The 12,484-nt window shown below is 40.4% G+C and overlaps 3 protein-coding genes and 1 non-coding gene across 5 annotated transcripts; 3 read left to right on the top strand and 1 right to left on the bottom strand.

Moving 5' to 3' along the window:
* The first annotated feature begins 1,465 nt into the window (after positions 1–1,465).
* Positions 1,466–4,493, top strand: aqp8a.2 (aquaporin 8a, tandem duplicate 2). 2 transcript variants are annotated; one of them, XM_086303020.1, is made up of 6 exons: positions 1,466–1,913; positions 1,956–1,991; positions 2,753–2,879; positions 2,968–3,182; positions 3,826–3,960; positions 4,044–4,493. In XM_086303020.1, the coding sequence occupies exons 1-6, from the start codon at positions 1,735–1,737 to the stop codon at positions 4,084–4,086; spliced, it is 735 nt and encodes a 244-aa protein (XP_086159146.1). In that variant the 5' UTR covers positions 1,466–1,734; the 3' UTR covers positions 4,087–4,493. The 2 variants fall into 2 exon arrangements, with proteins under 2 accessions (XP_086159146.1, XP_086159145.1); XM_086303019.1 differs by having other exon boundaries at positions 1,468–1,991.
* LOC147322977 (hemoglobin subunit alpha-like) lies at positions 4,415–5,468 on the bottom strand. The gene is made up of 3 exons (XM_086303021.1): positions 5,336–5,468; positions 4,863–5,070; positions 4,415–4,624 (listed from the first exon to the last, which is right to left on the bottom strand). Exons 1-3 carry the CDS (start codon positions 5,428–5,430, stop codon positions 4,496–4,498), a joined length of 432 nt encoding a protein of 143 aa, XP_086159147.1. The 5' UTR covers positions 5,431–5,468; the 3' UTR covers positions 4,415–4,495.
* On the top strand, positions 5,105–5,198 carry trnai-uau (transfer RNA isoleucine (anticodon UAU)). Its single transcript has 2 exons — positions 5,105–5,142; positions 5,163–5,198. It is a non-coding gene; the product is annotated as a tRNA-Ile (tRNA).
* A 1,944-nt stretch (positions 5,469–7,412) lies between the features above and the next one.
* LOC147322976 (hemoglobin subunit beta-1-like) lies at positions 7,413–8,189 on the top strand. Its single transcript, XM_086303014.1, has 3 exons — positions 7,413–7,570; positions 7,651–7,873; positions 7,959–8,189. The coding sequence occupies exons 1-3, from the start codon at positions 7,479–7,481 to the stop codon at positions 8,085–8,087; spliced, it is 444 nt and encodes a 147-aa protein (XP_086159140.1). The 5' UTR covers positions 7,413–7,478; the 3' UTR covers positions 8,088–8,189.
* The last annotated feature ends 4,295 nt before the right edge of the window (positions 8,190–12,484 follow it).

Here is a 12,484-nt window from a genome sequence, read left to right as displayed (position 1 = left end):
TGAGGCCTGGAGTTGCCCACCCCTGTTATACAGCAACCAAGGCTGTGAAATCAGGGAGACAGAGCTTTTGACACTGTGGCCCCCACATTAAGGAACTCTCTTCCTGTGAGCTTGAGATCTGTGGATTCAGTAGTCTCTTTAAAAAAAAACCCCAACAACTTAAAAACTCATCTTTTTGGAATTGCATTTGGTTAATTTTTTGTCTTTGTTTTAAATGCCCTGGTATTTGTCACAGTATTCAGAAGCAGAACATAAGGTAAGGCACACTGATACAAAACTAAACATTAACCTAAACTGGGAGAACTAAAAAAACAACATGAAGAACCCTGACATGAAACTGGACAAGAAACTTGGAAACATGGCAAGAAACAACAGATGACCTGACAAGGAATGGATGAAAACAAACAGATTAAATACACACAGGAGGTGATCAGGGGAAGTAGAAACAGCTGACACAAATGAACATAACTACCTCACAGGGGAAAAGTAAACACATTGAACAGAGAAACAAGAGACTTTCAAAATAAAACAGGAAACAGAGAAATGAAGACGTGACACACAAGCTTGATGACATGTAACACGCAGACAAGAAATACGACATATTGACACTGAAGACAAGAGAAGACTTATAAATGTTATAAAAGTAGTAAAACGAGAATGAAACTCGACTAAATCCTAACTACTAGCGGCAACACAAGAACTTAACATATTTCCAACAATATAAGGAAACAAAAATACAAAACAAAGTCAAAACAGCACAGACCAACATTATGTTTTTTTCTTGTGAAGCACTTTGTGATCTTTGTCCTGAAAGGTGCTATATAAATAATATTTTTACTTACTTACTTTCTCAGTTCTTTTTATTGAATCCGTCGCGTCTCAGGGTCAATAGAGGGAAAGTATCAAAGTACTTGCAGCAGTGCATAAACGCTAAAAAAATGTCACACATATTAAAAAAAGAGGATTTGCCGAAAAAGAAAACGTCCCAATGGTTGATATATTGTCATATGACACTGTTTGATTATTTTCTGCTGTATTTGCACTGGCTGAGCTGCTTGTGTTATAAATTTGAGAAACAAGATTTTGATTCACGGTCAGATGCACGATTCTGACCGCTCTTTTCTCTTTGTTCTTTGTGACGTTTGGCCTCTTTGATGCCATTTGTCTATTAAATAATATAAATATGTTTCGGTACATACATGTTTATCTTAGTTTAGGATGTAATTAGTCTGACATAATCTAAAGTTCAGTGTTGTTATCCAAGAGTGTAAAATCCACCTACCCTGGACCATAACTTTCTGCAAAGTCTCTAATCTAGCTTATCTATATGGACGCTTGGCGATTGCTTTAGGTTTGGCAGGGGATGCAAATAAAGCAAAGACAATGATTGTTATGACAGAAGAATACTTTAACTCTGGAACTTGTGACCTCCACCCCTCCCTCATGCATCATTATGTTTTATGCGTTTTATGTTTTATTTTTTTTAAAGATGTCACTTAAGTGCACTCCTTCAAACACTGCCAAGCATGGCTGAACAGGTGTGAAGAACATTTATATGGCTCAATAATTCATTCTTTATGCTTTTATGACCAGTGATGCAATATGTTTGCAGTGTGCAGGTTATGGGGGATGATTATTAATAAACCCCAACACCTTGCAGCACCTTCGGCACTTCGGCACACTGGTCCGAGTACAGAGAAGCCAGCTGCAGGTGCAGGCAAATAAGGAGCGACAATGGGCGAGGAGCAAATTGAAATGGGAGATTCTGCTCTAATGGAGCCTATGAAGACTAAACCCGTGTTGAAACCTCAACCTAACAAATACGAGAGATTGTACCAGCCCTGCTTGGCTGAAATTGTGGGGACCTTGTTCTTTGTTTTCATCGGCTGTGTGTCTGTGATCGAGAACGTACCAGAAGCTGGACGGCTACAGCCAGCCCTGGTGCACGGTCTGGCTGTAGCCGTGCTGGTGGCTGTCATGGATAAAATCAGGTAAAGTTATTTATTAAGTCAAACGTTGGCATTTATGTTTTAGTTGTTGGATTGTTTGTTTGAATATCATTTATGTCAAACTTTAACCTTGGTTACTTGAAGGTTAAAGATAAAGTTCATTTACCTACCTTAAATCTTTTCAGGATATCTTTTGTAGATAAACGAGGCAGTGTATGTATGATTGATGCAAATAAATCAATTTAAAAAATCTAGAGGGTAAAGCAGGGATTTGACGTAGCGTGCCACATGACACATTTAATCCTTGTGATGTCTTTATATAAGAAAAGGAAGGTCAGTTTCGACAGCGCGTCACTGCAGAAAATGCAAGAAATCTGTCGGCATAACTCTTTGGGGTTAAATTGTTTGAATTAAATGTGTAAAATCACATAACAAATAACAATTTCTTATAGGTCATCGCCCAAACTATCCTGTAATTATAAAACAGACCATTTTTGTTAATGCACAGATTTATTTATTTGACTGTGGCTTCATTGTAACAAAAATAAATTTTTACAGTAAGTGACAAAAATAACTTTTCTGTCATTTCATTGTTAATCTATCACCTTGTTTTACTTTGAAGTAGCATGAGTGTTCACGGGGAGGTGTTTATCAGGAGTCTTTGCTGGCCCATTCTGGCCCCTGGGCCTTATGTTTGATAACTCTGGGTTAAAGGTTTACGGTGTAGACATTTACCAGATTTGAGTGGAGTTAGCTCAGTTTGTTCTCAACTTTGTCTTTGTTGCTCCTTTGCCTCCTCCCAGTGGCTCTCACTTTAACCCTCCCTTCACTGTTGCCATCTACCTGTGTGGAGGGATGGACCTGATGATGGCGGGGCTCTATATTGTCTGCCAGCTGATTGGAGGAGTGGTGGGAGCTGGAATGGCCAAGGTCAGTTGAAGGTTCAGCACCTTCACATCTTCTAAATGCATGTTTGAGTATCCTGTGAAATTTTCACCACAACTCTACTGTTTCATAGCTGATGACCCCTCCAGAACGCTTCATCAATGCCACGGGAGCAGCGTTTACTATCCTCAAGTCAGACAGCCAGCTGTCACGAGCCATATTCGGAGAGGTGGCCATGACCTGCCTGATAACTTTGGTGGTGCTGCTGGTGGCTGTCAATACCAGGACGAAAACCCCACTGGCTCCTTTCCTGGTGGGCTGTACGGTCATAATCAATGTCTTGGCAGGGTGAGACACAGGGCCCTGTCCAGCAGCGATCTTGGCTCAAGAGTTGGGAGTTCGCCTTGTAATCGGAAGATTGCCGGTTTGAGTCTCGGTTGTTGTGTCCTTGGGCAAGACACTTCACCCTTGCCTCTGTCAGTGCGCCCCAGGGCAGCTATGGCTACAATGTAGCTTGCCATCACCAGTGGGTGGATGACTGAATGTGTAAAGTGCTTTGGGGTCCTTAGGGACTAGTAAAGCGCTATACAAATACAGGCCATTTACCATTTTACCTGATCACAGGCAGGGCGGTGATATTAATTTGATAGCCTGGATCTTGTTCTTGCTATTTGCCTGTGGGATTCCCAGATACGTGTAGCTGTCCTCAACTTCTGCAATGTTTCCTTCTGGTAGTGCGATCCATGGTAGATCCTGCACTTGAAGATGACTTGTGCTATTGGCTTAAAATTGCCCTCTAGTGTTGTTCACCTGACCCATTAATAATATTGTAAAAATATATGATATCCTGGTCTGATTGCTTTTGGTGCTTTAGGCATATTCTAAAGTGTTTTGCATTATTGGCCTACTTAAGCAGGATTTTATCTTGTGCTTAAGTAAATGATTTAAAAACTTGTTTTTCCTCTTGTTTAACTTTATCACTTATGTGCAGGGGTGATATATCAGGAACGTGTCTAAATCCTGCCAGGGCTTTCGGTCCAGCTGTGGTGACCGGTTACTGGACTTACCACTGGGTGTACTGGGTCGGTCCCATTGGGGGAGGTCTTGTGGCCGCTGCTTTGGTCAGGTAAGAGAAGTTACACATAACTGGATTACTAAATTAAACCACAGGAATGATACACCAGTGTCACTGTCTCTTCGTTTTTGCAGGATCATTCTAGGTGATGATAAACTCCGAATCATAATGAAATGACTCCATTTACAGCTGTGGTGCAGGATTCAATATATCCATAAGCTCTGTCTTTCACTCCATATATTTAAAAAAGGGCATACTTTTGGATATTTCTTTTTGATACTGTTATTCCATGGCAGTTTGTAATCTATGGATTGTTGTTTAGTATAAAATAAATAAATAAAAATACATAAAATCATTTTTTCTCAGTTCTTCCCCATAGAAAAAGAACACTGCCATTTAATCTAAACTCTTTATTGGGACTTTTTTCTGCAGTGTCACGTGTGCAGGTGTGAAACGACACAGTGGGATATTTAAAAAAAGAAAAACACACACACACAGAGCAGGATTATTTTTGGCGGCATGCTTTATTTTCGTTTTCCAACCATGATTTTAATGGTCACAAACTGCGCTTTTCGCTGCCGACATCTCAACGGTATTTCTCAGAGAGACCCAGGGCCACGGCGGCCAAGAATTTGTCGAAGGCGACATGAGTTTCCGGGGTGAAATCTTTAGGGAACATAATGGCGATCACCACCATAGCGCAATGAGCCAGCATCTGCAGAGAGAGGAAACAGTTTACACCAAATATATGAAGTTTGCTCGGCAGAAATCGCTTTTAATAAACAGACTGTTTGTTAGTGCAAATGCATAGTCAATAAACTCGATCTTCTTAAGAACAATCTTTTCAATACGTTGGATTACTTTGTTACATAAATTAACCGTGCGTGAAATAGGAATAGACAATAACCTCTGTTTATAACTGAAATCGCATATGCACATGATCCGCGTCTTACCTTGAAGTTAGATGGATCCACCCTCAGCTTGAAGGCGTGCAGCTCGCTCAGTTCCAGCAGGCCGCCTTTCAGGTTGTCAATCTTGGACACGGCCTCAGTGACTCCACTCAAGATCAGCTTTCCGTGAACCATCACGGGCTCAGAACCGGGAGTCAGGTCCGGCCAGTGGGAGAAGTAAGTCTTGGTTTGCGGATACACGAGGAGCATCCTGTGGAAGCAGAGATGAACATGGTGGGTCACAAGCTCCAGTGGCGCAATCGGTCAGCGCGCGGTACTTATAAGACAGTAGCCTGCAGAGTTATGCCGAGGTTGTGAGTTCGAGCCTCACCTGGAGCACGAGCTTATTTTAAGTAGTGGAAACACACATCTGAAGTGTGTTTAAATATTTGAGGCGACTGTTGCTGTAATTTGGCGCTGTATAAATAAAATTCAATTGTACTGAATTCAATAAAGAAGTGCCAATACAGCCTTACCTGCCCAAAGCGTCGCCTCCAACAGTATCCATAACCCTGGCGACCTTGGCCCAGACTGCCTTGACGGCAGCCTTGTCTTTCTCAGTCAGACTCATGTTGGATCGGTTGTCTCTCTCTCTCTGATGATGCTACCCGGCGAGGAGCTGTGCTTAAATTCAGTTGCCCCCCTGGGTCACACCCAGGGCATCTGATACCAAGCCACAAGCTGTGACGCAGATAGGACTCATTCACCGGACCTGATAGAAACTTGTTTGGCTTTAGGCCAACGCAGAGGGTGATATCTGCTGGTGACATCTTGGGTGTGAATTTGCAAAAAAACACTCTGCATTTTTTTCGTGTAGGATACCAAAAGTGCAACGTAACCACATTTTCTGCTTTGCAAGTTTGTGAGAAGTTAGAGGTGAAGCACATGGTCCCCTGATGACTGATGAGTGGAGAACATCTCAGGCGGAGTGATATCATGTGCAGAAAGTCTACAGTTCTAAGAACAATGAGTGAACTCGTGTCTAAGGAGTTGCTGTGAAATTAATGCCAATAAAACTGATTGATTCATAAAACTGAACACATTTTTCTATTACTTCCAGCTTTACTGAGGCCTGAACCAAGTAAATTATAGTAATAGTAGTAGTAATAATAATAATGATAATTTTGAATATTTACAAAACAATTCGATTCGATTCGTACTACTTAAATCAATCAATAAAAAAATTAAGTATATTTTCGTGATGTGATCATCATTTAAACAATTTTACCAATGAAGTACAATATAAGTATAAGAAAATGATCTATTAAAAAAACAGATTTCGTGATCGCAAAGAATGTGGGTCATTTATGGATGCAGGTGGGAGTTACAAAAATGCGTGCATGCACATTACGCACTTACAGAAAAGAGCGCAAAATTCTATAATATATGCAAGTACACTCGGTGGATCTAGGATATACTAAAAATACAAGATTAAAAAACAGCTCTTCTTATCAAATTGAAGCTGTTTAAAGCTTTCTCAGATTTATCAGATTTATCAGATTTAAAATTCTGAATTTTTTAATTCAGAATTTTTTTCTTTTTTGGCTCGGTTCATAAAATAAGTTCCTATCAGTGGTAGAAAATAGAGCAGACGGCCTTTATCAGCCAGCTCAAGTGTTCTTAATCAAAACACATGCATCTGTGGACGCAGGGGGGTTTGGGTGGAGGGGGGTTCGCTGCTGCAGATAACACCGGTGTGGTTTACGAGATATAACTTAAAGAGCGTCAAACACTCTCGAGCTGCTTGGCAACCATTCCTCACATTTAAAATAAAGACAAATAAAGACTAAATAAATAAATAAATTCTTTCATTTTTCTCCGCATAAATGTTTAGCCTTTTTACTTATATTTCTATATAATGTTGATATTTTTGTGAAGATGTGAAGTTGTTGAACCTTTATTTGTATAATATCAGGCAGATACAGACGAATTATGCATTTCTATATTTTAAAAAAAAATCTGAATTCACATTTAAAATATATACACACTTTATTTAGATTTTAAAAAGTGGGGGACGCACTTTAATCAATGTTGACAGATAATTTTCAAAAGGCCTTTTTCGCATTTTATGAATTTTATCCTCTGTGTGATTTGTTTAAAAGTAAAATAAATAAATAAATAAATAAATAAATAAATAAATAAATAAATAAATAAATAAAATAAAATAAAAAACTCAACAGCAACTCAGGATTCAGCTAATAACAGCTGAATAAATAAAAATAAATAAAAATAAATAAAATAAAAATAATAATAAGAATTATCAGAGACTTGAGGACTGCATTTGAAATAACTGTAATAGAATATGTTGGGAATATTTTGCGCATAAAATATTGGGCTTTGGAATCTTTGGCCGCACAATAACTGCGCTAATTGAAATTTTGTTTTTGGCTTTGCTTAAATTGCGCAGGACACGAATAACAAAACCGTATCAACAAATCCAGAAACTTCTGGTGAAGTCTGCAGTTTATCTCACGCGCATCATCTCCAGCCTATCACAGCAGACTTCTCATTTGGGGTGGGGGAGCTTCGACGCATTTAAATAGATGCAGGGGGTCTAGTGAAGCACTATTCAGCCTTTTCCTTCAAGCCTGAAGAAAAAAATCATAATCAAACGCCACCATGGTTGAGTGGAGCGAAAACGAACGCAGCATCATCTCCAACATCTTTTCCAAGCTGGACTATAACGACGTTGGGCCCAAGACTCTGGTCAGGTAAGGAACACCTCTGCAAGAGGACAATCCTTCCTATGACGTGCCCTGTGGCCAAACTCACGTGTGTTTCTCCCTTGCAGGTGTCTGATCGTTTACCCCTGGACTCAGAGGTATTTCTCCTCCTTCGGTAACCTCTACAACGCCGAAGCCATCAGCACCAACCCGAAAGTCGCTGCCCACGGAATCAAATTGCTCCGCGGTCTGGACAGCGCTCTGAAGAACATGGACAACATTAAAGCCACCTACGCCGAGCTGAGCGCCCTGCACTCAGACAAGCTGCATGTCGACCCCGACAACTTCAAGGTAAACCTCAGAACCCGCCTTTCTTCTTCTTCTTTTTAATGCAAACACGACATTTTCTTATACCTTTTTTTCTTTCTCCATGCAGCTGCTTTCTGACTGCCTGACCATTGTTGTTGCTAGAAAACTGGGTTCCGCTTTCACCCCAGAGGTTCAGGCTACCTTCCAGAAGTTCATGGCCGTGGTGGTGTCCGCTCTCGGAAAGCAGTACCACTAAAATGTAGATCCGTCTGCATCTGGAAGCCAGAAGGAGATCTAACGCCCGTTTCAATATGTTATGGATCACCTCAAAAGAGAAATAAAGGCCCACTGAAGCAAAGTTTACGTTTTCCCTTTGTATTTTTTTTTTTTTAAATTTTACACATGCTTATAAGTTATATCTTATATCACACTGGGGGGCTGGATGCCGAGTAGAGGGCAAATAAAGGATCTCGTTTGTACTTTTAGGTTTTTAGACTGTAACATGGCGAAATATGAGAGCGGATTTCACTCTTGCAAAGGTTATAATAAAAACTAAACTAATAAATAATAACAACTTCAAAATAGAAACCATATATTTTATAGGATTTGTAAGTAAAAACAACCATAACCGCAAAATGACCAGTAACAGGCTGTTCTTCATTCTAACGAGAGTACCCTATTGTTTTTCACTATAGATACTACTTTGTTTATTTCATTTTCTGTTGGGCGATGAATTGCGTGCACAGCTGGGGATTTGTTGTAAATTACAACTGGAACAAACAAACATACATGCATTTAATTTTAAGATTATATTTTTTAAATGTACTTTATTTATCTTGCTTGCACTTTCTATTTCACTGTTTATGCCGCTCTCCTCACTCTCAATCAGAGATGGGCAGTTACTTGTAACGCGTTACTGTAATCCGATTACTTTTTTCTAGTAGCGAGTAAAGTAAGGGATTACTATTGCAAAAATGGTAATTTGATTTGATTTGATAAACGTTTATTGGTCCCACAAGGGGAAATTTCCTAAGGCTGCCGACCTATTGCACGTAATGGAGGCGCCATCTTACCCTCTGACCACACATACATTACACAAACATCACATGGGGAAGACAGGTCAGAGAGGTATAACAATGGAAAATGCACCACATGAGGAAAGATAAGGAGAAAAAAATAACTCCTCCCAGACTGAGCTCCAACAGGGAGACCAGTTTGAGAACAGAAAAAAACACCTCTGCACATGAAAAAACTCTAAATACACTAAAGAAACACATGACAAGCAACAGGGGTGGGTAAAGGGTGAGAGACAGCCGATTTAGACAGTGCATCCGGGCCTGCGTGCACTGGTCTCCTTGATCCACCGTCAGCATCGGAAGGGAATAAGCGTCGAAGGCGTTTGGAAAGGGAGGGGGGATGAGTGTGTGCATATCAGTGTATATGTATGTGTGAGTTCAGCTGAGACAGTGTCCTTCGCCCTGCTAGGCTAAGTAAACAGTCTTCCAGCCAACCCAGGTGTCCTTGTTGTTCAGCCCCAGCCTTGCAGCTGGCGCCAAACGGGTATCCGCATAAGTGATGGTGTTTTTACTTTAGTGCGAACAGCTCATATGAATTTCAAAGCAGTTCTACAGTCCAACACTGGTCTCTCAATCTCCCGTTGGAGAGCCGCGAGCTTCGCCATACTTGGGTTCTGTGATGTTGTCATTTCTTGTGCTCAAGGAGCCGATTTCTGAGAACTCACGGCAGCGTGCCTCCCCGAGATGTCATCCAATTTGCGCCCAGAGATGTTATTCCGAGCTAGCAGCCGTAGCATCTCCAAGATCTTATCCGTGCTGCACTCAATGAGCCCATTTTGAGAAACTCACGCCTCTCCCATCGTTCCAATCCCAGCGGGCAGCCTTGTGGGGGTTTGAACAGCCGGTTCTGCTTTCTTAATTCTTCGATAAGTCAGGGCCAAGCCAGCTCCGATTAGCCAGAACCCTGTTACCATGATTCCGAATAGGTAGATATCTTCAGCACTCAGGCCCACCCAAGCCCAAACTTCTCGTTGAGAAAGGGGTGTCAATTGCATCTAGGGACCAGTTGATCCAATCCATAATTCCTCTTTTAGGTTTTAGAGAACAGACTGTGAGAGAGTGTTCCAGGGAAAAGTAATACAAAAAACATGACACTAGACAAGGACATAAGAGGCTAAGCAGGGAAGCTAAGGGAGAGGAGGAGAGGAGAAAAGTGCGACCGCCTTCATCAAGAGCAAGAGCAGAAAAATTAGATTACTGTTACTTTCCCGCAGGAACGCTGTATTATGTTTAGAAAAGAGAGAAAAAAATGAAAGCACTGAAATCTGTATCAACTGTACCTTTTCCCACAATTATTAATTCATAATCTTTGAAGCTATATAGGTAAAGGTGTGGTGCTACTTGAGGGCATCGGAGTGACACTAAATAACTGCAGTTAGTTAGGTCAATAGTTTAATTGAACTATAGCTATCAGAGCTGTCAGAATGATGAGTGGAACGCTCTTTGGGTTATATAATATTGGGCTAATTTAATTGCAAAGATGGAATCAGTAATCCATAATTGCCTGCCAATGTCCAGCGCAGATTAGTTGCTCAAAAGTGTACACACCATACCAGGGAGTGCAAATGAGAGATTTGCAGGTGTTTGTCTCTGCTGTTAAGATAAATGAGAGGAGGCGGAAGAAGAACCAGCATGGTTTTCTGTAAGGTTGAAGTATTTTGTTAGAAAGCACCGCGAATGAGTGTGTTCCAGGGGAACAAGACTGAGGTGGAGCGCAAGATTTATCCAGAGGAGAGCTACACTGTTATAAACTATTCCATCATAAACCTGACATCCATGTGTATAGCTGACCTGTGCTATACCGAGAAGAACACCAAACATCATTTACCGTCAGATCCCGACCCCTCTATTTAGCAATGAAGACATAGCTAATGTGTCTCATGCGTAAATGCTCACACTGCCCATGTTTTTTATTTTTTCTGCAGATTGCGCACTAACACAGTCACATTGACACCTACCCCTTTTTAATGATAGAAAATACATTAATGCAACATTAAAATCTCTGTCTGCCCACTGCAGCAGGAAGGACCAAGTTAGAGGACAGAGCCAAAGATTTAGCATTCCGCTCACAGCTTTGGGCCACCCACCAGTCACAATTACGCACTCGCTTCCAATAAATGAACACACATCAACTATCGCATATCTTACAACCGAAATGACGCGTCTCCCCCCCTTTCCCCACAGCGGTAAGTTTCGCGTTAGACTATTGTTTCCTTCTTCCCTCTAATCTGTAACAAACAAAACTGAAAGTTTTGACGGGACTCAAAGGGTGGAAGTGTCTAAGATTAATGTCTTAAATCTAAGCCGTTCAATAGCTGTTCTTCTCCACAGCGGAACAGGTCAGCTGCAACACTGATTTCAGGTTTACACGGTGGAAGACTTTGTGATACAGTGCAGTTCCTGAGCTGTCCCATATATCTGTAACTCTGACATTAAGCCCGTGAAAAGCGGCGGAATTCATAATTCACAAGAGGATAGGTAAGGGAGAGAAATGACATTAAAGAAGTGGGAGACAATCCTACGGGGAAAGAAACAGAAAAGCAGCAGGGTGCTGTGATAGAATTGGCAGTGATAAAAATGGTCATGCGGATGACTTTACGTCACTCGGTCATTTGATTAGTTTATTTAGTTATAGCTGAATAACGCAAACTATCAAATGTGGCGGAATAGCCCCAGAAATTAATGAGAACTCAACAGTGAACCCATGGACTTGGGCGGGCACGTGACCGCCCCACTACTTGATCAATTAGCCCTTCACCTCTACACATCTTTACAATAGAGCTATTTATACACCACAAACTGGGCATAAAGATATTTGTGTTTATTTATAGAAGAGTTCATGTAGTTAACCGAAGCTAAGCTACAAAATAAAATGAGGTGTGGAAAAAAAATCTGAATTAACAGAAAAAAACCTACACTACACTTAAAAAAATGAATGAAAAAAGGACACTGAATACAAAAACAACTAATTAGAAAATACAAAATTATAGCTAAGTGCAGTGGAATCAAACTAATTTCAGCACCAGAGACAGCGCCGTGTTCAACGTCCTCACAGCAGCTTCATTTTTAATACGAAAGATTAAACGGGCTCCTTCTGTGTTTTTAAACATTATCAACAAGATAGAAGTAGATATTTATGCTTTTCACATTTGATGAAATAATGGAAAACAAAAACGTATAATTTCAGAAAATACATTACACAATAAACGTGCTAACTCAACCCTGAAAAAGTAAAACTACAAACACATAACGATCGAAGAATATCTTCATAATCTACCGAGAACAAATGCCCAGAGAGAGATCACCAGTTACAGTTTTTATTTTCTTCCACTTTAGTAACTTTTGTAAATGTACATCTGGAGTCATGGCTGTAAAATCAGGCCCAACAAAAGGACCTTATCTTTCCATGAGAATAAACTTTTCTGTCAATAAAAAAATATTTTTCACCAAACGACATTGAAAAATGGTGTATTGAAGAGCTAAATCACAGCTCCTTATTAAACACAGGCTATTTGGGTTTTTTAAAAAGTATCTAATTCATGTATTCAAACAATATTCTTAAGAGAAATTGTGAACA

The sequence above is a fragment of the Aulonocara sp. 'chitande type north' Nkhata Bay genome, linkage group LG8 (genome assembly GCF_057382095.1).
Source record: "Aulonocara sp. 'chitande type north' Nkhata Bay isolate Kocher_YH1m ecotype deep benthic linkage group LG8, A_spYH_male_GT1.1, whole genome shotgun sequence".
Lineage (NCBI taxonomy): Eukaryota > Metazoa > Chordata > Actinopteri > Cichliformes > Cichlidae > Aulonocara > Aulonocara sp. 'chitande type north' Nkhata Bay.
This window is presented reverse-complemented; position numbering and strand designations above follow the sequence as displayed.